Below are 27583 nucleotides of genomic sequence, written 5' to 3' on the forward strand. Positions count from 1 at the left end.
CCAGAAAAGGTAACACAACCCTTAGAATGCGCTTGTTTATTGTGGGAAAATAATGAGGAAAATGGGAAGTGTGTTGAGACCTGCAGTTGGCCAGACCTTTGAAGTGGAGCTCTTCCAGTCTGAAGAGGCAAAGACCTCCTTCACGTACTGAGCTGCCAGGGAAGACTGGTAAGGCTTTTGAACTCACAACCCAAATTTTAATGGAAGGTAAACTAGAGTATTAATTTGAACAACACAAAACCTCAGGTGAGTAGGTTGAGACAGAAGGGATATAAAAAGGGTTCATCTATCATTCTCTCCTTGCTTGCTGTGTCCTTGTTTGGCAGGCCTTTGCTCGCAGACACAGTTTTTTCTCAACTCACTGGATTCCTGCATTGCAGCCACTGTGTCCTCTCCCCTCTGGGCCCTAGAAAATTTCATTCTGTCAGCAGAGACATCTGAGCCTATGGGAACTCCTGCCCCTGTGCTCTGCCTGTCAGTGCCTCGGCTGTGCTGTGGTGTCTCTCTGCACTGAGCCCTCATTCTTCACTCCTTTCTTTCATCCTCCCCATCCTGCCTGCCTCCCCCCTCTCTCCTGCTGGCCTCCAGAGGGGTCTACTCCACATTGGCACAAACGCAGCATCCTCGTTGGGAACAAATGAATTCAACAGATAATGTCTGGCACAGGAATTCAATGTGGAGGAAAGATGTTTCCTGGAGCACCCTCGTCCTTTCTAGGAAAAAAGCAGATTGTGGTGAATAATCTCTCTTTGGGCTCAAAATGTTGAAGAAGCAGAACTCAGTCTATGCACACGAGTGCAGAAAGGCAATCCATTATGTCTCTTTCTTCAGCATATGAGGTATTTTTTTTCTAGACAATGGGGCCATGATCAAAGACATCTTGCCCAAAAGGGGACATCTGAAAATCAAGGGGGATTTTAAAAGAAACAGAGTGACATTCCAATGAATTAAAGAGTTTTAAGATTGTGAAAAATCGCCTTTCATTGTCAAGGAGGTTCCTAGGGAGAGCTATATTGCATGGCTTTGACATCAGAGCCATGAGACAGAACTTCAGAAAATGTTTTAGAAAACGTAGAACAAAATTAATCTTATTAATCACGAAAGATTATATCATGCAAAGTAGTGATAGCCTGTGTGGTATTCAAACCACAAGAAAGGAGAACAGTGGTAGATAGATCACATCCATCTGAAGATACTACACAGTATAAATGAGCACATAGCACAAAGACATTGATAGGACTGGTATTGTTGAACTCGGAATAAAAATAAATAGCAGAATACATAGGAGAAGTATGTAAATGAGTGATGAATCCAGAGACACAGAGCAGAGCAATATTCTGGTTTCTCCATTTCACAGCCTAAGTAATGTGAGATATCCAGTGAAGCTCAATGTGGATCAAAGGAAAAAAATTCTCATATGATGTGAGTGGTACTTGCACCCTTGAATGCTGCTAAGATTGAACACAATTCAAAGAGAACTGGACACTGACATGGATAAGGAAAACATCCAGAATTTAATTGTTAATTCTAAAGTGCAGGAAGTGACAAAAGCCTTTTACTTCATGCTCTGATGACAGTTCTGAACACTGGGATCAAAAGGAGAGTTTCAAAACAGAGTTAGATTTCACAGCTCCATCTAATAAATACTTTCTTACACTTTCATTTGAAATATATAGTCCAGGAAATTGGCAAAGAGCCTAAGTCTGATATGCTTTGCCATGCCTGTGTTCCTTGGCTTCAGAATCATGGTGCAGCATAAAAATGAACTTGTTTTCCATGCAGAAGTAGAATCCACTGAAACTGAGGAGAATTTGACCAGTAACCTGCACACAGCTAGCTGTCTCTTGCTGGGTTCCTATTGCTTTCTCAAAAATTACTGTGTTACTACATTCCTTAGACAATCACAGCAATGGGATTGAAGGTCAAAGGCAAGGCATTTCAGAGTGCTCTTATTTTATGAGCTTCTTAAACATGCCATCTCTTATTGCCTATTCTTATGTCTCTTCCAGTGCTTCTCCCAGGGACCCATAAAAAAGGAAAAATAGGCCTGCTAGCCAATTAATAATGGACACTTGTAGCATCAGGATAGGTTCATTATGGTTCAGTATGGACAATGGATCTGCCCCAGAAAAGACAGACTAGTTCAGCCCTTCTATTAAAGGTCCCAGGGGGCTGATGCAGTAGCTCACAGCAAGCTACAGGCAATGTGTCCTCTTCTTTGTCCTTGAACCATAGCTTGGCAGCTCTGGTGGAAGGAAGGAAACTGGGGATGAGTAGCAATTGTTGGGCTCCCTCTGCAGCACTGGCCCATTCCCATGGTAGGATAATTCTCCTGCCAATAGGTGATTGATCTCTGAGTTTGTGTGTAATGAGAGGACAAAGAAAACCAGCTATTATGTAACCAAATAGCAGCAGCTCAGATGAGAATCTGGGAGGGAGGTGTGACGAAATCCCATATGCCTTTTGCAAAATGTAGGGTACGTGATACTGAATTAAAACAGATTTATCCTCTCAAAGAATAACCAACAGCTGTACTTTTTGACCACATCTTGCTCACAGCTGGGACCATTACTGCACATGAGCAAGAAAGTAATTTGAAAATCTAGCTGAGTGAGTTTCTTGCGAGTCCATTAATCTTTTGTGGCCCACAGACTTTGACATGTATTTATAACTCTTCCAACAAGAGGCAAGAAGAAGCATGATGGCATTAAAGATGATATGAAAGTGCTCTCTAAGATGCTCTTGCCAAAGGGTAAATCAACATTAAAATAGGAAATTGCAAACATAATTTGGACTACTTCAAAGTAGTATATTTGGTCTGATTTGAATTTGCATTTCACCTTTTTATACCATTTATGCTGGCAGCACAGAATTATCTTAAATGATAGTAAATGATAATTTAACAGCCTTAATATCCCTTTACTGATACAAAGTTGCTCCAGCATAAATGAGAGTTAGACCTATTCTACATTTAAATTATTTCTTAGCAGAGATTTTAACTTCAGGATTTTTTAGTTATATTTTTCTGAAATAGCTATTACGTGTGTGAAAAACAAGGTACTTCTCAGAACAGTCTGCTTTACAAAGGACTCAGATTACACACTGAGAGCACGTAATGTAAATGAACAGCTTGCTCTGTATGTAAATAGCTAAGAGACAAGCATTTCAAATAGTTCTTTAGAATTGAAAAATATGTGTTCAAAAAGATTAGATGTTGGAAGGTCTTAGGGCTGAGGACTGAGGTTTTTACCTTGACAGACAGATTTGTGAAAGGCATCTTTTTAAGTTTGAGGAGGAAAGTAGATCCTCTCTTAAAAAAAATAAAATATCCAAACCTTTAAACATTTTTTTCAGTTTGAAATCATCATTCAGTTTTATTTTCTTTTAATTCAGTCCCCTTGAAATGAACTGTAGAGGACTCCTTGATGGAACAGCTTGTTTACAAACAGAGGCTTTCCAGCTATTTGCTCTTTACTCTTTCTGTAGTGTATGAAAGCTGGTTGGAATAGGATAATCTCAGGCTTTGACACACACAAGCATGTCATTCTGGGATAACAAGATTAGGGATATTTGCAGGCTGGAACACAGGCAGCAGGACAGTGGGACGTGGTGCTGGCACCTATTGCAGAGTACTTGTGCCACGGCAGGCGCTGCTGCTGGGAGGGCTGGTCAGTCTGTCCCCAGCCACTGTGGCACAAGCTGCTGTGGCCACCACTGGCAGCATGTAGCTCATGCAGGGTCACCCTGGAATGGCTCCTTGGCTTGGAGCTCTTCATTTACCTCATGGTGCAATAACACGTTAAGGTAAACCAGGCCTTAAAGGGAATTAAGGCCAAAGCTGAAGGCTCAGACCTTTATGTGTTAGATTCCTACCTTGTTCAGCTTGAGAAACGCTGAAAGAGTGTACTTATTCTCAGGCAGCAGAGGGCCAGGGGCCCCCAAACAGCCGTGGAACATCAAGGGCAGTTTAAACCACATTATTTGTGGCTGACAGAGCAGACTCACTCCCAGCCTCAGGGTCCCTGCTCCGTGGGCTTCCCCGTGGCACCCGGGTCCAGCCACATCCCTTCAGCAGAAGGAAATGTTTCACCTCCATGCCAGGAGGGGTTTCCCCATGCTCAGGGAAATTTCTGTCTGCCCCTTTTTGGGAGTTTTTGGCTGGTTTTCAGTGAGGGATTATGAGGCAGCTGGAAACCTTTATGTCTTAAACTGGAAATTCTGGAAACCTTATTCTTATTTATTAGCGTCTGGCTGATCTCTATCTATGATCTTTGTAATGTGCTGCCATGTGGGAGCCTGGAGTTTGGGATGTGAACTCGTCCCTTATTCCCTGGAAGGAAACGGCTCCTACCAGCACAATGCAGGGAAGTAACATTGGCATGCTCTGAACAGAGCCTCAGAAACTCTTTTTATGGAGAAAAAACTTGGCACATCACAGAGTAAGCAAAGGTGGTGCAGGAGGGAAGTAAGGAGAGAAAATGAGGATATCTTAATCTCTGGTAGGAACAGTCAATCTGTTACTGGAGAGTCCCGCCCAAGCCAAGGGGATTAAACACAACCTGCAAAGCAGCTGGCACTGCTCAGGAGGGAGCGAAACTGCACCGCACAGAGGCACTTTCTAAATCTGCAATTTGCTTGAATGCAAGAAGATAGTTTAAAAAACTGGAAAAAAAAATCCTTAATCTCATCAAAATAGAAACCTAACAGATAATTTCAGACATAAAAGTTAAAATGCTTTGCTCTAAATCCACTTCACAGAATCTTCTCTTCCCCTACATCCCCAACCCCTTTGCAGAACGGTGAGATCGGCAGCAGCCGTCCAGCCCTTCGGCAGCACTGACTGTGAAGAGGAGGCTGGAGAGGTGTCCCAAGAGGGGGGACTGGCTCACTGTTGTGTTTCTCATTGCACTGGTGCTCCATGATCCAAGCTCATGCTCATAAAGCAGGGCAGAGGTAAAAATAGTGTATGCTGACTTAGCCAGTTGGGTGACCCTGGAGACAAATTTTGAGGAGAGTAAAAGCATTGGCCTCTGCAATATCTGAATGCACAGGCTGAGAGTGGGAACAACATCTGAGCTAAGTCAGCTCTATCTCTTAATCAGATCAACACCATCAGTGTCCTTTAGGAATTTTTTTGCATTATTAGTCCCTTTCTTTCACTTGAAGCAAGAGTGGATTGTGTCACATGGTTGAGGAAACAATGCTAAACACTTACCCACCCTGTTAATAAATCACTTGCAAGACTGTGTCTGACTGTGCTTTAAAGGAGGAAATGGGAATAATTGAAAACTGACTTCTTTACCACTCCACAATTATTGATTCAAAGGATTCTTAACTGCTGCTTATAGTTTTTGGAGTTCAGGTTTTCTGCCCAAATCCATCCTCTCCCCAGCTCCCAGTAAATTGTACAGGATATTAAAAAAAATTATATGAAAGCTGAGGAAGCAGCAAAGTAAGGAATTTAAAAGCTGCTAGCTATTGTATTAAGTAACAAGGACCTGCTGCCAGTGACAACTTGGTTTTCCCTTTTCAAGTTCATGGTAGCAGTTTATGTAACCCCATTTCAAGAAAACTTGCTAGAAAACAATATTGTAAAACTGCCAGCTCCCTGGTGGAAAAAACTGGCAAACTTGACTTGTCTTGGTTTTGTAAAACCATGGATATAAATAGTGAGTGGGCCTATGTGGCTGTTTTTGTTTTCCTGGAGTTTGCAAACACACTTTGTGTCGCTGACATGCCACATTTAAACAGTGCACTGTGTGATTAAGTTAGTTTAATTTTGTCAGCACTTGGCATTTGCTGATGCAGAAGGAAATCTTGTTCTCTGCTGTATCTACATGTGGATGAAAGGAATAAAATATTTACTGTACAGAGCTAAGAGACCAGATGCTTCTTTACTTCAGAGACTTTAAGGAATGGTAAGTCAGGAAGTGCTGCAATTCATTATTTTGTCTCTGGCATGAAATTTAGGTATGGAATTTATTGCAGTTTTAATAAGAATTCTTTTTTTACCTGGTTGTAATGTATTGTCAATTACTGTTGGCTTCTCTGTATTCAGCACTGTAGTCCCACCTGGAAAAGAAATTATGCGTATCATGATACATGTGACACAACAAAGGACACAGCAGTCATCAGGAATAGCCTATATATAAACCTGAAATATTACTGTCTTTATTAGACATGCAGCTAACTGAATATGTGAGCTTAAGCATGAAAATATGACATTAAAAGTCTGGTTTCCTTTATCAAAAAAGAACACAAGAACTCTTCATTAAGTAAAGCTGTGTATCTTTGGAGCCCTTGCAAACACCAACTAAATCATCCCTAACATGTCCCTTTGACCGACCTTGGTTTATAGACACTGATTTACTCCAAACCACGTGGGAAGTGAGCAACTGGTCTTTATGGCACCTCTTAACAGTCACTATTTTGTTCATTTACCCATGACCTGTTGTTTCTCATATCAGGGATGTGAGGTAAAACTGGGGCTATGTTGTTTCATAGCTGTGTTGTGAGATCAGCTCACAGGAGAGGTGCATGGGAATTGCCAGACTTCAGGATCTAGTCTAAGGTAGGTTTCACTTCTGTCTCAAAGTGAAGGAGGAATTAAGGACTTCCCCTTTGTCCTTTTCTTCATGAAGATAAACAAGAGGTGAGTGGGGTCATGGCCCTCTCCTAGGCTTACTAATTGATATTTTTAAAATACTTGACTTTTTAAAGCAACCTCGTATTCATAAGGAAACAAAAAGGAAATTAGTACAATTATAAATGCACTGTGGGGTGCTGATTACCAGTCAACGGCTCCTCTTTTCTTTTCTCCAGCAAGCAAGTGCTTAAAACATTATAGAAAGGATGACTATGATGACTTCCAATGAGAATGAATGCCCAAGCTGTATCAGCTTTATGTTTGTGAGAATGATCTGATGGGAAATGCTATAAACCACGCAAATAGAGTAGCTCTGTATGGGGTCCAAATAGAGCAGGAAGGAATTTGGCCTACAGCACAATTACAGATAATTGCAAGGGAGGCTTCACTGTGGTACTCACATATGTGCAAGTGCTGTCAGGGAAGCGACTCTTCAGTCGCGCCCACGAGAGCGCGCACGCCACGCTTGCACTGGGAGCAGCTAACAGAGGGTAAGGCACTCATGAAATCCCCTCTGCACTGCCCTGCTATCCTTAATGGGCCACAAGACTTACACACTTGCCTTCTATGCATTTTGAAGGAAGAAAAGAATGTTTACAATTAATTTATTGGTAAAATCAGTTCTCTGTGTTTTACTGTTATAAGTAACACCATATGTACAATGCAGCATTTCTCCAATGTCCAGAACAACTGGGCATGCACCTCCTAGGGTTTCTAGGTATTGTAGTAATAAATTATACTTAAGTGTCTGCACTTTTGTAGGAGGGCAGGGCAGTAATTTTCAATATTAATACTTAAAAACATTCAGTTCCCTAGAAGAGATGGTGCTCAGGAAGGCTGGCTGCTGTTCCCTTGTCTTAGAGTTTATAAATTGCCCCCTAAGCACAACCTGCAGAAACTGCCAGAAGGTTTTTCTTCTGCTCAATAAACGTTCCCTAAGGGATATGTGGGATGAAGTCCTGAGCTCCTTGAAGTGCAGAGACTATGAACATGAAAGGTGCTTGCATAGATCTGTCTGCTTTCCCTGACAGAGCCTCCACTATGTGCAATATGTCTCTACCTACAGGGCTTTGTAGGACTCTGAAGGAAGCCCTAGAGCATCCTGACCTGCCTCTTTCTTTTCTGAATAATAAATAAATAAATTACATTGTTTGGTAACACTGAAAGCTTTCTGAGCTACCTTAACACAATACAGACTATTTTATCATGATCCCTTCATGGCAGTTTTCAAAAGGAATATGGTTCATCTGAGACACTGATTAGAAAAGCAGTGACAGAGACCGTGCACTGTCTTTTCCACTCAAGAATTGTTTTTTGCAGTTTATGATTTGCAATATGCAATTACAGGATGCATTGGCAAAGCTTAGAAAGGGTTTGATATTGAAATTTCACTTTCATTTGTATCTGCTGCCTGATGTTCTACTTGGCTCATTCCAAAAAACCAATCTCTTACCTAAGCTCACTCAATGTCCTCTTGGACAGCTATTGCCAGATTTTAATGCTATTTTATGTCATGGATATAAGAAGCAATAAACATTTATTAGATAAGCACATCAGGGAGCAGTGATGAAATAACGTGTGTCGCTGCATCTAAAACAAGCTCAATTACTGCAGATGTATAGATCTAATCAAGCAGACACAGAGATTTGTGGACCAAGTGACCTCCAAGAAGAGATCAAAAACATAAAGGTGCAGTGTCAGCTGTCTCAGACTAATGATTCTGTGCAGAAGTGTGAGGATATGAAACCTAGCAAGCTTCCTCTGTTCCAGATGCTGTCTATGGTACATCTTCCCCTCCTATTTTTTGGTTGGTGAAGGCAGCTTGGAGAACATCAGCCCCTCTGTGGCTGTAATGCAGTGTAGGCAGGGAAGCTCATAAAAATATTTCTGGCTGTGTGATTATGTGGCAGTACGCTCTGATGAAACAAATCTGTTTTTTGTTTCTGTCTGGGAAAGGTTTGGGGATGAGATCTGAGTCCTATACTAAGTTTTAGGTAGGAAGCCTATATGTAACCAAGCAATAATTTAAGTTCTTCAATCTCACATAATAAATCTCAAGAGTATTGTCCAGCTTTTCTTCTTAGTAAGAGAGAGTTTGATTAGAAGATTTGATTAGACACAATTGCTGCTCAAAAAATTGCCCTCTCTTCCATCTAGTCACTATTATTTTCTTCAAAAATTACATAGCTGAGAAAACAATCAAAAGTATTGTCATATGTAAAAGGCAGATGCCCATGTTTTGACAGCACTAACGATACAAACTGCATACTAATGTCCTTCAATACTGAGTGGCTAAATCAGTGCAAACATTAAGCTGGTGATGGATATGAGCTACAATGAAGCTGCAATGGAATGAGGATGGTTTCTGCACCTGTCAGTTGGTAGTCATCACCTGTGCCACTGTGACAGTTTGCCTGGTCGTCATCACACTCATCCACAGGCTTGCCTTCGGAAACGGTAGGGACAGCGGTCGGAGCTGAAACAAAATCCAGTTGCTCAGTTAGAACATGTGCTGGAGATCCAGCATGCAGTTGGAAGTAACATCCTGATGAGCACCATGTGTTGTGCCTGAGGATTGAAGGAACTCTACTTTGCAGGTTGCTTAGTACTTCTTTGGAATGGGGAGTATCTGTTCTGCCCCCTGCACTGAGGCATGCCTGAGCTCAAGGGCTGAGCAGAGCTGGGCAGCAAAGCCCCAGACTGTCTCTTCACTATTTGATGGGTGTTTGTTCCTGTCAATGAACAGTGAAAGCCTGGCAAGGCAGAATGAGATCCCTGAGGGCTGTGTGTGTAGAGACACCATAATGTTATTGCTCTCTGAAGTCCCAATGAGTGGGCCTGTGCAGAGGAGCAGGAGGGGTGCACACGCAAGGTGGTAATTCCCAACGCGTTGCTGAAGAAACCTCTCTGCAGAGCACATGTAAGAGAGGAAATGTCTGAGCACGGTTCTGGTAACAGCAGCAGGAAGGCAGTGAGATGTGGAATCACTTTGTGCTCAATGAGGACACATGGAAGGTGTTTCTTTTGTTTTTTGTTGAAGTTATAAATAAATAAGACATTAGTGATATCAGTCATCCCTCCTGGCCACCTGCATGCTTCTCACTGGTGATGACTTTCCGGTAGCTGCTGCCTAGCCAGTAAAAATCTGAACTTTGTTATTATAGTTAAAAGCTTCAGATTTGTGTAAGATGCCAGAAAACACATAACCCAATATCTGCAAAGCACACCACATCTGGAAAACCAGAACCAGAGACTTGGTGCTACGTTTAAGTTTATGTTTCATGCCTCACGTATAGTTCCCTGGCTTAAGATAAGCACTCCTGGAATGTGATCCAGGCTTTTGTCTCTTCTCACTTACTGTTATTTTCATTAGCAATCTTTTTCACTCATTATAGGCTATGCAATAATGTATGTCTTTTGCAGATTCTTCTTTTCCCTTCTGCCCTCAGCATCCGCTGGCCGCAGAAGATCACATGCACTGACTTCTTGGCTTGAAAATGTCAGGAGAGGTGGTAGTTTTTGAAGTAACTATATTATGGGATAAAACATGCCTCTTCAGGATCCTGACCTATGCTTTACAGGTTCAATCTATCCCTAGTTAAAGAAACAGTTCTGTACCTATTATGAATTATGCAGAACATTTGTTACCCGCATTGCTAAAAAAAACCCCTCTGGGGGATCCCTCTAGCTTTCTACATCCAGTTAAGTTTCTTATCTTGATCTTTGTGTCCCTGTATAGCCTCAAGCTTGTCTACATCTCTGCCATCATTTCATATATGCCCCCCTGGGATGCTTCAAGCACACAAAGCTTGCCCTTGCTCATTACTGCTGGAGAGCTGATTTCTACTCCTCTCTGTGCCAACTTCCATGCTTCTTTTCTCAACTCTCTTCTTGCTCAGTAAATCTCAAGTGACTTCATTCAACTCCCTCCTTAAGATGCAATTATACATTAAGCATTATTGTACTTCTCCCACAGGCAAATGGGAATTGACCTCACCTGTCCATGGGTGACCTACAGGTGAGCATACATCTAAAGCATACCACAGCAGAAACAAAAATGTGAAAAGATGCATCCTAGTGGAAAAAAAAAAATGTACTTGCTGTTTCAGTTTGCCTAAAAGCAAAGGCTCCTCCATCTCATGGAGCAATATATTCTTGCAAGGTGGTCCACAGACTCACTCCTGGATGGCTGGGTGGCTACAGGAGCTCTGTGGCTGAAGGGCTTTGTCCACAGGTTGTGAGTTTACATAAGGCAGGTGCTGGGTTTTCTTTTTTTCTGAGCAAGGAGCACAATAGTCTCCAGGAACTAAGTATTCCCATAGGAAATGAGGACTTCCTGCAGGAACTAAGAAGTATTTCCAACCTCCCCACTTTCCGGGCCAAGTAAAATCATACTTATTCAATCACTAAACTGAAAAAAACAACACAGAACTCATCAGTTCTCACAGCAAATGCCTCCCACACTTCCCTCTTGGGGGAGAAATGGTGAGAAAGAAATGGAGGTAGAGCAGTTTCCATTCATCTTGGGAGCCTGCTCAGCTGCTTCTATAAGGTGTCATATGAAACCCCAAATAATATGGTTTGTTATTCTGTGTATTTTTAAGCCATGTGGTTTATAAGCCTCACCACTGTACCATCATCCACCAGATAAAACTGTTTAATTCACATAGTGTTATCTGTAGTTATCTATGAAGTTAAATAATTATGTTTATATAACAAAAATCAAAGCAGACTTCATGTCACAGTCCAAGGACAAATGTCTAAACTTTGCTTTTCCTGGTCTTTCATCTCCTACATACTCTTGCAAAATTAAAGCTTAGTAAAGGAAAAAGAGGCCCCCTTTACCCCCCAAAAGTAACACCACAGACACTGTCCAGTCAAGTGATCTTTGCCCACCACAGTTTGTGGTGTGACTTTCAGGTCCTTTAAGGATAGAACCACATAATTACTATATTTATTGCAAAGATCCCTCTGCATTCTTGGAAAACATCTCCTCCAGGGTTGTATCATGGTAACATAAAATTTAAGTTCCTGTCTTTATTCTCTCCTAATAGCTCTATGATTCTCAAAAGTATAATCATAAGGCTGCTTAAGGGAATGGAAAACCATGTGGAGAATATCACTGATTCAACAAAGAAACCGGAAAAAGAATAATAATTGTGCCTTGGGCACATTCAAATGTTGCAGAGAGGAACTGAATAGGCCAAGAAACAGCACTAATGGCAGCCATGGAAGCGCGAGTCCGATGTGCTGCCTCTGCAGACACAGCAGTCTGCAGCAGCAGACCAAATAGAGAATGTATTTATGAAAATAATAAAGTGCATTCATTTCTAGCAGAGCAATTACCTTCAAGTTCACAGCCCAGCAGCTCCATTCGCAGCCCCAGTCCCCCGTGTGTGGCTCTCTCAGGGTAGACGCGTATGAATCGTGTTGATACAGGTTCAAAAGTCCGCAGTTCAGGCGTGTCGTAGTTGGTGTTGCCTTCAAAAGTCTGCAGAGCATGACAAATGATACTTGTTAAAAAAAAAAAAAAAAAAAGGTCTATTTTCCACACTCATCTTTTTTCCTTCATTCCCCAGCCTTTGAATTAGGTGAGCAGTAGGCCATATTCTAACGGCTTAATAAGTGTCAGGCATTCCTATCCTAAATGAGAATGGAAAATACATTGTTAAAGCTTCTCGGAAAAGTAATGCATTTCATTTTTCATAAACTCAGTAGCAACCAATCCATCAGGGTCATAACAAGAGCTGAGTGTTTAATGAGACATGTTTTTAAATGACGCTCTGATCTGAGGTTTAACTGGGTGACATTTCCAACACTTCTCAGGGAAAAAAAATGGCTGAGGTGAAGATCCTGTCACCTTTTAAGTGGTTACAATAATAATCCAACTGTTCAGGAGAAAATTTCAATCTGATTTCCCCCAGTGACAGAGCTTCACAAGTTGTAGCTATTTCAAAAGGCATAAATTAAACTTCAGGAGCAGTAGCTGCAAGAGTTCTTCCAGTGAGCCTGCTATTGAAGAAGAATTAGAAGAAAGAGAAGAAAGCGGCTTCCTGACAAAACTCTAGTATAATCCAACAGGCAAGGCAGGTCAGCAAATGTACATTTCAGACAAAAAATCTCTTCTCTGAATTGCACTTTGGGTTCTTCAGACATAATTCAACTCTGAATGGCATTTGTTTGATATCTTCAGTTTCTCCTTTTCAGTAATCTTTTGCATATAGAACACATTATAATTTGTACTTATAGCAGCACCTCAAGTGCCTCCATGTAGATGATCAGTCCTTAGAAGGAATCAGCTGAACAATGAAACTGTCCTTGGCATGAAAACTTTATTGCCCAAGAGAGACAAAAGCAGCTTTTTAAACCCTATTTTATATCAAAAAATATCTTTAGAATATTATGTACAGAAGTCTCTAAAGTACAAAATATCAAAGTGTATATAACAGTAAAAAGTATTTTCACGTTTTCTATGAATTAGTGAAATGGCAAAATTCTAAAAAACATCTTTGAACTGCAGTTCAAATTTAAGATTAGAAGTGCTATCATAAGATACTTCTAAGATATAGCTGTGAAACAGAAAGGAAGAAAGCACCAGATGCCCTTCATTTTGGATGAGAACAAAACCCAACCTGCAATGAACTCCTTTTATTCATGTGAGGCAGAGAAAACAGAGGCCATGGGGAAAGCTGCCTGAATTCCTAAGGCAGAAAACCAGCATAGGTAAACCGGATTGCTTCTTGTATTTTCAGTGCAGTTCTAAAAGCCTTCTTTGTTTTTACTGTACCCATCTGCATTATGATCACAATCATTCCAGCCACTGGTTTCAGAGTGCCAGTTGCAAAAGCCAATGGTGATAGAGACTGTGAACAACTAAACTAAAAAAATAATTTCAACACCAATGCTGCGTCTGCTACTTCCCAGGGAAATTGCACCTCCAAGGTGGCTTCAAGGGGCATTCTGGCTGACCCAGTGTACTGCCAGTACTTGGAAGACAGTTATCACAAATTCATGTCTAGAGGGCCTGTCAGATCTAATTGACATGGAATTACATATTATTATATTTGAATAACAATATAGTGCAAATGATCAGAAAAGCTACCTACTATATGAAAAAGAATGAATGCCATTTTATGTGTAAAAAATAGACAGACACATGTATCTGAGGAATCCTTGCTCCCTTTTTTAATAGTAGTCTTAATAGCAACATATAATAATGAAAACTGATTTATAAAAGACATCACTATGGAGTACTGACACATAGACATTAGGATTCAATAGGCATCTAGAATTACATTGAATCGTTGTCCTTTGTAGAGCAGAGCTGCCTGTGATTCAATTTTGACTGTTCATTTAAAACACATACTGATACTCTTTGTGGAAAAGGAGAGAGGAGTGTACAGCAAAACTTCATTTTGTGAGTGTCCTTTATACAAGCTATGTCACAAATTGCTTTACTCCTCTACAAAGATAAGGTATAATAAATAACAGTTAAATGAAAGAGGAGCGAAGATGGTGAGTGGAAAAAAAAATCTGCCTAACATATTTTAAAATCAAAATAAACATTGCAGAAAAATTTTAAAGGGATGTTCCAAATGGCAGGATGTTCTGAAGTTTCTTGTACCAAAAATTATGAAAGGAACTGTAAAAACAACAGCAAAAAAACCTCCTGCAAAACAACTCATCCCACCCCCATAAAAAATGGAAGGAGGAAAGAAGTATGAAAGAGAAGGATGACTTTATAGAGTAAGCTTGAGTAAGCAAGCCCATGGACAAGAAATACAAATTGAATCTTGAAATGGAGCTCTGCATGGTTATTTGATGATTTGTGATTTTCACTTCTTTGAGTGCTTGAGCTAAGTTACAGGGGGAAACATTTTGCACACTCAAAAACAGCTGAAATTGGGTCAGCCAAAGAGGAAGGAGTTATGGTAGTCTTTGTGAAACCAGCTGCAGGCATGAATGACAAGATCATGTTAAGAAACAAGGTGATATTTCACCCTTTGGACACATTCTGTTGTTATGTTTAGCCTGTCACTGCTCTTTCTTCTCTGAAATGCAGTTGTTTGTTTATTGAAAGTCAGGACTTCAACCAAGTGAAACGATGTGTTTCATTTCATATAACAGGGCTGTTTCTAATCCACGTTCCTGCTGTGACTCATTATAGCATCCTGTCCCATCCAGCTCTACTTACAGTTAAAAACACTACATTCCAGTATTAACATTTTAAATTCCTCAGGCTCCAAAATCATGGGATTTATCCTATTCTCTTTAAAGAAGACTTGTGCTTTGGAATAAAGTTTATTAAATAGATTGAATTTTTAGGAAGGATTATAATTATGCCACAAGAGATTTAAATTCCAGCCCTCTCCATTCCATTAATCTTGAAAGTTAATTTCTGATGGTGATGAAAGCTGAGGATGGGCTCAGTGCATTAGTTAGCACACTAGTTTTCTTGTCAAACTGCTAACTTCTGACAATGATGGCAAGTGCCTGTATTAGGAAACAGAAAGCCATGCAGCAGACGGCGCGCTGCTTCGAAAGCATATGGCATTATTTTTTTCCCTCGTTGAGCCACAGTGTAGAAGTACATGTCAAAACAACATCTATTTTAGAAAGAAAATGGTAAGATCCCATTGTTGATTTACACTCCCTTCACACTTTATGATGAAGTCAAAACTCATGGTAACAAGAGAAAGGAGATGACTGCAAAGGCTGAATCCATTTAGTTTTAATCCCCCAAACAAATGATGAAAAGTGAGAAAATGCAGACATATTCAGTGAGATTAAAACAGGAGAGAATGAAGTCCAATATTTACCAAATGTGCCTGGAAAAGCTACATCCACAGGCCCACTCAGCTTTTCCTTTAAGGAAACACAGGTTCCTCCAATGGATGAGCCTATACAGCAAAACAGCTTTTACATCTAATTTTCAAACTAACACTGATGAGATACGGAGCAACTTCCAGGATTCCCACCTGCCAAGCACCACAATGACTTGCCTTTTCAGGGCACATTTTGGCATATGATTCCCTGGTCATCTCAGTACTACAGCACCAAACTGTGAGCAGGGCTGCATGCCTACTCATTTCCTCAAGGAGCTCAGTAGGAGGTCTAAGAAAGAGTCATGCCTTTTGAGGCAAAAATGCACTTTGTGAGCAGTGATAGCAAAATGGGTTGGAAGACTTCAATGGGATTTAGTGCAAATAAGCTAAACTCCCAGTGCAATTTAGGTCCTGGAATGCATACATCCAAAGACAAATCAAAACAGATACATTCCCAGAAACTCTTCTGGGCCACAATAATTTTCTTTTCCTTGAAATCTAACCCAGCAATTTATTTGGCCCTCCTCTGGAAATGTCTTCCTAAGCAGCCTCCAAGATGCTTCCCTTGTAACAGTACAATAGTACTTCTCACTTGGGATGGGATAACATGACAAAAACTTCATCTCTTTCTTTTGGAGGGACTAGGATCAGATCATTAGAGAGAGCCTGTGAAACTCTCAAAGCAATCCACAGGCAGTTGAGAAATACAACAGGCACCCCACTGAGCTGAGTAACACCATTCTCATTCTAGAGCTCTGACAGAAAAGAAGCAAAATAAAAGTAATTCAAATAAATTATTCTCAGATAAATTTGTTCACTGTTCAGTTTTAGAGTTTGGCTTTTTAGAGCAGATTTTTAAATCCCATTGCACAGGATTTTGCAGTAAATTGTGGGCCACAGAGGTACCAGCATTGCCAGGAGTCAAGCCTGAACTAGCTGTTGGATAAGCAAAACTTGCTGCCAGAGAGGCAAATGTCCTAAGGCCAGCTCTTGCCCTCAGGCATGGGACAGCTCCCACAGCATTTCTTCAGGGCTTCTGTCCTTGGAGTCCTCCTACTTGGTTTCATCCCAGCTGTGTCCCTTTCATAAGGTCAGAGATACATAGAAATGTAATACAAACTTTTTTTTAACTCAACTTTACTGCAGAGTTTTTGCCCTTACCTTTATCTTTTTCTTGCTGGAATCCATGATCATTTTCCAGTCTGATCCGTTGTTGCTGTAGCCAATTTTGAATTTTTTCATGAACACTTTGTTTTCTCGGTGCTTGCCTCCTTGGACAATTATGCCCCTCACTATTTTTTCCTCACCGAGGTCTATTTGAAGCCATTCATTTGTATATGGATGAGTGGTGGGTGGCAGCGCCCAACCTGAACGGCTCGTTATGAGACGAGCATTTTCTGGGATCCAGTTTCGATCCACTTGAGTAGATGCAGTAATCTGAGAGTCAGGAATAAGGCCAGACACCATACCCAGCATCCCAGAACAAGGATAATCTACAGAGAAAAAAAAAATCCAAATAAATTATATAGTTATTCTGAACAAGAGCCAAAACAGAAACAGGACAAGTCAGTCAATTCAACTATCATAACTAATTACTTTTTTATTTCTTATATTCAAAATAATATATTGGATTTGTATATAATTTTCATTCATTCAAACTTGCACATCCTAGTTTTAGCAGGAAGTACCAAAATACCACAGGTATTTTTGGCTTGGTGGGAACCAAAAGGATCTGAAAATCCTATTCTATTCTTGTTTTCTATTCCTCTTGCTAAGGCAAATGCAGGGCCATTTGAATTTGTGAATATTTTCTCAGAGAAAATTTCCAAAACTAGCCAAAACCTGGTTGCAGATTACCTAATTTTGGTGACATTTGAAATGGAAATCTTCATACATTAAAATATTGCTGTGCTTGAGATTTTCCTAATGCATTTCTTTAATCTCTCAGACTTTTTCAGGTGACACAAAAGCTAAATAGTTGCTTCTTTTATGATCCGAGATAAAAATAAATCAGAAGTACCTGCTAACAGGGAATGAAGAATTCAAATATAGAATGTAACAGTAGTTCTGATTACCTACATCTAATCTGAAAAGATTTCATAGAATGACTTGGAATTCTCTAACAAAGTAATCAGTAATCTTATTTTTCTGCTGTATGGAAACCAGTTCTAAGAAATATTTTCAAGACAAAAGTCTTACTACTTATTTTTCTCTTAAGAGAAAAATAAAAATATCCCTAGAACTATTAAAAATTAGTGCCATTGAACAGTATTAAGTGCTAAAAATGTGCTAGAAAAAATTAGTTTTCTGAAGTCTAATAAATCATTAACATTTTCTTTCAATTACAAGTTGTATTTTTACTTTACAGATAAAGGCATTTCCACTGTGTAGAAATTATACAAAACCTAAAACTGTAAAAAGTACTTCTAAAAAATTTTTGACAGGGAACTGTGTGAAATAAAGGAATTACATTACAATACTGATCATGACTGAGAATTTGACTACAAACACCATTACTTGCACAGGCTTCAGGTCTAAGTGTTGGTACTGTGCAATCCTCTTAAAGCTAGTCATGTATGTTTGTTCCTTGAGAAACCTGCTGAGAACTACCTATGAATAGCAGACATAAAAGGGGAGGACTGGAGGGTTAGAAGGGAAAATAAGATGGGAATTTGCAGAATGTCTATGTATCTCAGGAATTTTGCATGAAGCTATAAAATAGTTGCAATAAAAGTAATTAAAACTAAAATACAGTGTCAGAAAAATATTCAGGTAACACTGGATGTTTGGGTTGTGGTGTTTTATTGTCTGTTTTTTAACATTTCTAATATTCTTACATTCAGATGATGGTGGAAATCATGATCATGAATTTTACTCATAAAAATAAATCCCACAGCACAGGCAAAATAAATTCCCCTGATTGTATAATCTTTCCCAAGACCTACCTGTTATCTTGCAGCCATACACTTCAAATCTCAGTGAAACTCCATTTTCCCAAGACACAGGTCTAATTCGCACAAACCGTGTTAAAACTGGTTTGGCAAAAGGTCTGTAAACAACATCAGTGGGATTGCTATTCCCTTGAAACACCTTTGTGTGGAAAGAAAAAGTATATATTTGTTAGACTTTCTCTTAAATGGTGTTTACAGTTCTGTGTTTTACAGATAGTTATGATATGAGGTCTAACCAGGGCTGGTTGTGGGGGCTGAGACAAAAGACTTGCATGGGAAACTGTTTCATTAATCTCCTAACACAATTTTTGCAGACAGGTTTGCTTTCCTTGGGGAGGAAGAATGAAGATGTAAGGTGTTCAGTGATACTAAAACAAGTGGTTCCTAATGCCCAGATCTATATGCAGGAATAACAAACACTGGTCTTTGTCACCCAACGACTTCTGTGTCCTGGAAGAATCCCCCAATGCCCCATTAGAGCAGCTCTATTTCCTGTATACTCATAGAATGATGCAGAAAGCTGTAGAATCTCAGGCTTAAATTAAAGATTTGGACCTCAATTAGACCACATAAAAATCCTATATGGAGTTATGATAAAAATACATTATTTTGCTGACCTTGGGAGATTTTTAAGGTGTATTGTGCAAACTTTGCTTTGTTAAACTCCTGTTTTCAAATTCTTTTCAACAAGTTCTCAGAATTTCTTTCTCCTTGCATACTGAGATTGAAATCTATTTAAAATCTGCATAGCAGCCTCCAAGATTTTCCCTGCATCCCCTGAGGCTGGCAGTCAAATTAGATGAACAATGAGACTTCCACCAGAAGCACATGACTGTGCTGTGCTTTCATGTTGAGGATCCTGCAGACACACTCCTTCCTAGCCCAGCTGAAACCTTGCAATGTTCCAGTCCAAAGAAGGTGATTCAGCTTCCTGCTTCTTCCTCACATAGAGGGGACCAGTTTCCTGTTGTTTTCCATGGATGAGACCCCTCTCCTTTTATGGGACATTCTCCCATTTCTGACACAAACTGTCCTACCTTCCTGTTTGTTCCTTACAGTAGCTGCATTAATTTGGAGTGGAGGCCAACAGCACACAGCTGTCAACTCACAAGGCTCAGTTACATCTCAAGTAATTTAAGAGTTTCATGTCTAGTAAGACATTTTTAATGAAACAGCATTTCTTTCCAGCAACTATTTTTTTTTTTCTGTGAAGACTGTAGTCTACTGCTGTAGTTTTCTCAAAGTTTGCATCTGACAGAGAAAAGGAGCCTTTTCTCAAAAGTGCACAGATTCCTATATGTAGTTAGTGTGACACTACCATGAGACCTGCAGCTGCAAATTTCAATTTGAATTAAAATATCTGTGAGAGAGACTAGTGCATACTTTTTCTTGTCTTCATCAACAGCAAAATACTGCCATTTGAGAAAACTGATTTTTTAATGAACCCTTTGTACAAGTGACACAGGTTTAGGAAATATTCTCACTAATTAAGGACAGCATGTGCAAGAGAAACTCATGTAAAATACACTCTTGGTGAGTTTACAAATTGAAGCTGGTAATGAAAATCAGGCATGGTGTGATTTTGAAAGAAGCATTTGTTCAGATTACAGAATCCAGAGCCAGGAAACCAAGTGTCTCATACCAGCCACTGTGCTGGCCTCTCTTGTGAGTTTGGGCAAGTCAATTATTGTATCTTTATATACATCATTGTACAGTGTCCACATTGTGTCATTTGACTTTCAGAACTTCCAGAAAAACCAGGATAATACCTGCCAGAGAGAAGCTTTCAATATTCATTTTTTATTGTTTTGCAAAGTGCTTCCAAAAAGCAAGATATATTTGTTAAACACCACTGCCACATTGATTAGATAAATGTAGTGGACTTGGCATAGCACTTTCAGATGAGTCAGGGACAAACCAGTAACCAAATATTTAGAGCCAGATAGGGTTGCACTGATAGAGTTTGATATTGCACAGCTCTTCTGTGTCTTTACAGAAGGGTCACAAAAAAAAAACTGTTTTGAAGGGAGGTACCACAAAACTTTTCCAATTGCATCAGCCCCTGGCAGCCTCTGGGGATGCTACTCTCAGGCACATCCTGAGTGAGGTGGGAAGGGAGGCCCAGGCTCACTGGGGCTATTCATGTGAGAGCTGGAGCAGAACTGACTTCTCAGTAATGAGCTTTATGCTCACAGTAGCGGATAATGACAATTTTTCTTACGAGTGTCTAAAGCTGTTTCATTGGGAGGTCACAGAGAGCAAATCTGCTGATAAATGGAAAGGTGATAAAAATCTATAAGGATGGAAAGATGTGCCTAATCATCTGTCTGCATGACCCCCATCACTGAGATACTTGGAAGTCTAACAAACCACTAATCACTTGCTAGCAGTCCTGCATGGCCATGCAGGGAGCTGAGACACTGACACATTGCATATCCTGAACTTCACTGCAGATAATGGACAGACACATTTTTTGAAAAGTTCTGCATAATATTTTTCTCAAGGTCACATAGAAAATCTTTGAGAAACAGGGAAACAGCAGGCCAGTCCAGGAAAAAGACACAAAATTACTCAAATTATGGTTCAATAGATAGGGCATCACATTAGATCATTTTCAGCTGCTCTAGGCTTTGCATAAACAATTCCTGTGGCCCATTACTACTGAGACATTAACTGGCTTTTGGATTTGGGAAATACTGCTGACCAACCTGACTAAACCTTACTCCTCTTTTCTAAACAGATGACAGCAACTAAACAGTTCAGCAGACTATTTCTCACCTGAAGAGAGATAAAAAAAGAAAAGAAAAAATACTTACAACAGGTTTGTTTCCCTCCTTCAGTGTAATCCAGTCCTCTCCATTGGAGCTGACATCAACACGATATGTTTTCAGATAATATTCTTTCTTTGTTTCTTTTGAGATGGCTCCTTGGGTCCCAATTCCAGAAACAAAGCGGAGAAGGCCCAGGTCTACCTGTGGTAGAGAATAATTCAGAATGAGAGGACAGCCAGTTCAGAGCATAACAACATTGCAGCAGTGGAACCTTCTCTACCTCACCCTGATTTAGAAAAATAATAAGGATTTTATATAAAGCAAACTGCAAAATATTGTTGACAATAACATAGACATAATCTCTTCTTTTGTAAACGGTGCCATCACAGAGGACAGGGAAATTTGCATAATTAGCCAGGAATGTTATTCACACACCAGAGAATTCACTCTCCTTTGTGAGGAGGGAACCAGAGACACCCTCAGTGCAAGCGGGAACCACCAGACTGCAGAGGAGTTACTGGGGAAATTCCTCAAGGACCAGTCTGCTGAACAACCTTACTTAACACTTTCATTAAGCACTTCTGTAGATGCTAATGAAATTCCCTAAGGACACTAAGCTGCCAGGTGTTGCCAATGCAGAGGAGACTCATGCAGTGAGAACTGAGTGACCCTGAGGACTGCAGCAGGAGAAATGCGAATTTACTAGGATAATGTCAAAGTTGCACACTTAGGGAATGATAACAAGAATTCTGCTAAAACCCAGATCATCACTTGCAAATAGAAGAGAAGAAAAGAACCCCAACGTGTATTAGTTTGTCACAAGATAAGTACAAATCATTGTGTGATTTTGTCAGGAAAAAGGCAAATTAGTTGCTAGTACTGTATGATGTATTTGAGGAAAACAGAAAGAAGCATTAGCACAAGTGGAGTAATTCTGTTCCAACTGTCCAATGCCATGAACTTCTATCATTAGGAAACAATGTCATTTTGAACTCGCTGGAGAAATGCACATGAATTTGTGTTAGAGGTCATCTTTCCTCTTCACTCTTCTCTCTCTTCTTCTCTCATGGAAATACATTGTCCATAGCAAATGGACAAGTGATTTAGGTTAACCTTGCTTTCCCCCATTATTTATTTTTCATCCAGGTATTTTCCTTATCTAGTTCATAATGTGGCATCATAGAAGCATCAACATATTTGGGAGAATGATGTGGGATGCAGGAATACAGCTACTCAAGTAGCTGGCTACTCTGTTCTGCTGGCAAAAGAAACTCTTATCCCAGTGCATAAGTCCAGCTGCCAAATAGAAACTGGGCACAAAACTTTCTCACAGTCAGGTTTCTGACCACAGTTTTGAAACCTCTGCCATTTCCTTACAGCCTCTTTTAGCCATAACAACAAACCGATTAAAATAAAATTCTTCACCCTCTTTCTCTGCAGTTAGGATCTTCTCTTTGTTTCCCAAAACAGGTAATTTAATTTCAGTATAAAATGACACTATTCACAAAATATTAATCACTGTAATTTATTCTCCTAACTTCAGTTGTCCAGAGTTTAGTAAGTTAATAAGTTGAATTAACCCTTCTCAAGTGAATGCCCCCATGAATGTCCAAGGCTTTTTCACTATTTCCAAAGTACGTAGGATGCAGAATATACATGTCCTGTGTCCCACAGGCATCCTTTTTCCTGGATGTATGTCATATATCCAAAGGCACTGGAGCAGTTAAATCAACATGCTCTGCATTCTCTCTCAAAAGGCTGAAGGAAGTGCTATTGAGGACAGTGTCTGCTCTCTCAGTGCCCATGTCATATGCAAGGCATTTTGGAGTCTTCAAGAATAGCAGCCTTGTGTGTGACAGATAGAACTGGCTTTCAGGGCAAAGCCCCTGCCCCAGTTTGTAAGGCTAATAAAGTCTATATGTAACATTTTAGCCCTTGTCTTTAGGAGTGAAATACTGCAACGTTTTGTTTTTGTGTGATAAAAAAAAAAATAAAAAAATCAGTCTTAAAAAAAAAATAAAATCCCAGCACCACCTCACAAAAACAATCAAGTGATTTAAAGTAACTGGAGAGTCTCAGATGTTAGATTGTTGCAATCTGAAAGTTAATGGGGGAATCTGGGCATCATTGCTCTGAGCAATCTCAGCTTAACTTCAAATGCTCTCCAAGCTGTACTCTGCTGATTGTAAAGTGTGCTGCACTGAGTTATGTCCAATACCACATTCACTTCCAGGCTGAAGTGCACTTGAAAATCTGGAAGTCTGAGGGAGCGCAGAGCTAAGTTATTTAAATGATCTGCTTCTCTTACAATTTGAAACAGCTCTTCAGTTTTGAAATGATTAGGGTCCCAAGCCTGTACCATTCCAACTGATTTGAAATTATTCTAGTAGAGGCTTTTTAATATACAGTAAGTACTTCATTGTGAATAAAGTCATGCAATGGCCTACTACAAGAGTTCTAGGTATTTGAAGCCAAGCTAAAATTTAACATTGGTGGCTTAGGGATATTTGATTATTTGATGCCTGACTTAACAATTGCTGCCAGTAACTGACCATTCAGGCCTCAGACTTGTCTTGTCAGAAAACTTCAGGCCCCCAAATTTTTCTTGGTCCCAAATTCTGGGGTTCAATACACCTTCTTAACTCCAGGGCACTGAATACAGCATCCACCTTACTGCCCAGAATTAAGCCGCAAATACAATGGATATAGACATGCACTTTCACACCTAAAACCTGGCAGAACTCTCTCACTGGGAGAGAGGGAGATTCTGAGAGGGCTTCTGATTTATTGCCTCTAAGTAAGGAAGGAAAGGCAATCTCATTAGCTCTCCTGGCTCCAGTAACTGAGAAGGACATTACTGGAGGAAGGAGGGCTCTCTTTGTCAGGGAGCACATCTCTTCACATAGATGTGCTCTCTTTCCAGGTCAGCAAATCTTTATGTGCTCTTGAAAACTGGAACTATGTCAATAGTAGTCCTCTCCTGGAGTGCCTGGAGTCTGACAGCTCGAGTACTCAGCACAGCTTTAAATCCCTTGCAAAAGCAAGCTATGACCCCAGACCTGCTGCATGCCAGGGGCTGTTTGCTCACAAGCTGATAGAGGAAAGAAGAATAACATTTCTCCATTGGTGTTTTGTGAGAAAGAAGCAGTGCAAACAAGAAAGGTGAGATTAAACAACAGAGAAGCAGAAGGGTCTCCTGGAATTTTTAGTACTAACTCTGTGTCAGGGAAAAGGTCCAGGAGAGGTAGGGTTTAAGGCATTTACTTCCCTCTGACAGTTCTTTGCAGCGGCCTCCAGAGGGGAACTGCTCCTCTCCAGGTGCATGCAAACAGAATTGCAGCACTGTGCACCCCTCGGTGGTGCCTAAGTATGTTTGCAAATTAAGCTCTAAATGTAGCAATCTTCTCTAAGAAAGGTGATAGAAATGAATTATGTAGAAGACTACCCCGGAAACTGCATGACACATTTTAATGGGCTGTTAAGCTCCCCCTCATTAATCACTTTGTGATGTATTTTGTTTTTGTTCCAATGTTTTTTGAAACTTTGCTTTCTACAAAATGAAAAAAGTTGTCCATAAAACACAGGTTCTAAATGTCACTGGGACTGTTCAAAATTGAAGTTCAACCACATCAATAGCTAGTAACAACTGGAACCTGAAGGTACCAAAGTGTAGCTGTGATAAGACACAGCTCTTCTCTCTTTTTCCCAGGGGAATCAGTGCAGAGGGTAATAGCTCTGGAACAGCTGTGTCACCACATAGGAATTCTTTTGCATTTTGAAGGCCTATGTCTGTGGAGTCCACCTCTCTATGTAAGTTCCAGTTAACACAGTACGTACTCTTCAAAGAAGTCTCCAAGTGTTAACATGACCAGGGGTAACCATTTTTCTCAGATGCAGGGTACTCCAGCTATGATTGTAATATAAGTCTTTAATAACTAGCTTTTTGTTTTGGCCTTCTTGGTCCTTTTTGTTTCAAGAACTTGTGTTTCATGTTAGAGTGACTGTGAAGAGATGTGGTGTTGAAATACGGTACTTTTGAAGATGAACATCAAATGCATTTCCCTGCAATTATTTGACATTTAACATTCTGCACATATGATAAACAAACATCTGGTATTTATTTTAGAAAATGCAAGCAATTTTGTAAGTTATTGCAAGCCTTATGGCTGTGATCTGAGATAGGCAGCTGTCTCCAAACCTGAAATCTTCTCATTTCATTTCTATGACCAGAGTTTCAGCTTTGACTAACAGTAGCATGTTTCAAGTTCTTTTTTCTTTTTTTTTTTTTTTTCTTAAATTTTTCACTTTCATTCAGATTAAAAGGCATATCTCTCTTGGAAAATGATGCCTAAGGGCCTTATCCAAAACAGCCTCTGAGAGTTGCCTGTGCTGCAATGTGAACATATTTATTTGAAAGTGCAAGTCTGGGAGCAGACTTGCCTATAGGAATGGGCTCCCAGCTTAGAAAAATTTAGGAGCATGTTGAGTGTGTATTTTTTTTTTCCAGGAGAGAAATGTTCATCTTTTTTTTCAAAAAATCCTCACTTGTTCCTATTTCTAAAATAAACTTATTTCCTACAGGAGCATATTGCAAGGCACTATCTGTTTCTACATATGAATTACTTCTTCTCTATTTATTCTGCAATATCTCCTAGCATCCAGGAGAAATATTCTTATTCTATATTACTGTCTCCAAAAAATGCAGGTGGGTGACACATTTTTAAGACAAAGATATGCAAGGGGTGACAAACACATTTTATTTGAGACCAGTTAAGGGGAAGGAAAAAAGCAGCATTTATGTCTGCACAATGCATCACATAGCAAATCTGAGCAAACTGCTGCATAAAGAACGACACACAACATACACGACTTGAAATTAATATTGCTGCTTCCTGTTGTCATACATAACTAGATTGCACTATGGAAAACCTTATCTTCAGAATGAAAATCTGCCTTGTTAAATAAAATACAGTCATTGAGGGAGCTGTAGCAAGGGAGCAGTTTTGCCAGCTTTTAACACTCCTACTGTAGGTCTGTTCAACAGCCTGAGAAAATAAAGTACTGAGTGCTGGAGTTTGATTAACAACAGGAAGCTTTTTGTTGTGGGCATCTCTTGTGGCTTGAAAAGCTGAACAATCCATCACTTGACACAGCATACCAAAGCAAATATTTTTAGAGAACCGTGTCATTTCCCTAGATAGCATACAGTGCTCTGAGTCAGATTAACTGTTGTGACGCTTCACTCTTCTGTCAAATATTTAATTAAGCAAGAGTTGATCTATTTTCTTAACACTGCTGTTGATTTGGCCAATCATGCTTTCTCATGAGGTATATACAACTATGACTTAATTCCTTAATTTCTTAGATTGCAATGCTAAGTAGAAATGGGACAGGCTCCAGTAGAAAATCTGAAAATAGTCTAATTAATTTGGTTGGAAATTTACTTCCAAAAGTTTCATTCTTGAAATGAGTAGTCATTACAAGAGCACAACTCCTTGATTAATGACAGGTTGTAAATATTCATCCTGGATTTAAGTGCAAATAGTTCAGCCTGTAAACTACCTTAGATCTTTGTGTAAAACTCTCAGTGATACTTGTGGCAGCTCCTAAAGAAAGTGGGGAGAAAATATTGTTCTTATTAAGAGCTCTCCTGAGTCACTGAAGTCTTTCTCATTGACCTTGACAGCAACATCATGAAAAAATTCCCCCAAAAGGGAACGTAGCTAATCACATTCTCAACTTGTAGTCTGTGCCTAACAACTGTCCCCAGTCAGCATGTTTTACTAAAATTATGCTTATGTGACTTGGCAAAAATGGGGAAGCATGGAAGAAGAGATGAGCAAACATTCAAGCCAAAGACATAGGAATTCTTGGCAGCAAAAGAGAAATGAACCTTTCTTTAGCAGTTGAAATATATATTCCTCACAATCTTTACCTTCTGCTCAAAACCCTTTTTGCAGAATTAAAAAACGTAAGTGTAAAGATTCACCCAACTCAAACAAAGAATTGAGTCAAAAGATGCTATCAAGTTGAGCTACTGATGCTGTGGTCACAGGATTATGTACAGTAACTTTTCTCAGAAACACATCAGCCAGTTTCTATAGGAGAAAATTTAGGATAATGGTGAAAAAGTATGACCGATAAACATAAGAGAGCCTCAGTCATCATTATGAGGCTGATTCAAGAAGGAAAAGATGCAGAAAGCATAAGAAAAATGAAATCCAGAAACATAAAGGAAAAAAAAGACAAGAAAAGAATAAAAGAAAAAGCTTCTGTGTCTCTGACAGAGAAAAGATAATGCTTGTGTGGGCTGTGTTGCATCTGGATTCATGGCACATTCTCCCACTCTTATGTTAATTTTTTTTTGCATAAATCAGAAGCAACTAATTA

General features: G+C 39.7%; 1 protein-coding gene across 8 annotated transcripts in view; it reads right to left on the bottom strand.

The window, feature by feature from the left end:
* Nucleotides 1-27583, bottom strand: part of NRP1 (neuropilin 1) — a 114516-nt gene that overhangs the window by 12538 nt on the left and 74395 nt on the right. For 4 of the 8 annotated variants that reach the window (XM_086863317.1, XM_086863326.1, XM_086863332.1 and 1 more), the window contains exons 8-13: nt 21239-21394; nt 18417-18561; nt 16633-16964; nt 11993-12137; nt 9018-9122; nt 6013-6072 (exon numbers count right to left, since the gene is read on the bottom strand). In XM_086863317.1, coding sequence (XP_086719443.1) covers nt 6013-6072; nt 9018-9122; nt 11993-12137; nt 16633-16964; nt 18417-18561; nt 21239-21394 — 943 coding nt within the window. The remainder of the gene's footprint in view (nt 1-6012; nt 6073-9017; nt 9123-11992; nt 12138-16632; nt 16965-18416; nt 18562-21238; nt 21395-27583) is intronic. The other 4 variants (XM_086863342.1, XM_086863358.1, XM_086863364.1 and 1 more) reach the window with 1 other exon arrangement.

Source organism: Cyanistes caeruleus, chromosome 1 (genome assembly GCF_971803275.1).
Source record: "Cyanistes caeruleus chromosome 1, bCyaCae1.hap1.1, whole genome shotgun sequence".
Lineage (NCBI taxonomy): Eukaryota > Metazoa > Chordata > Aves > Passeriformes > Paridae > Cyanistes > Cyanistes caeruleus.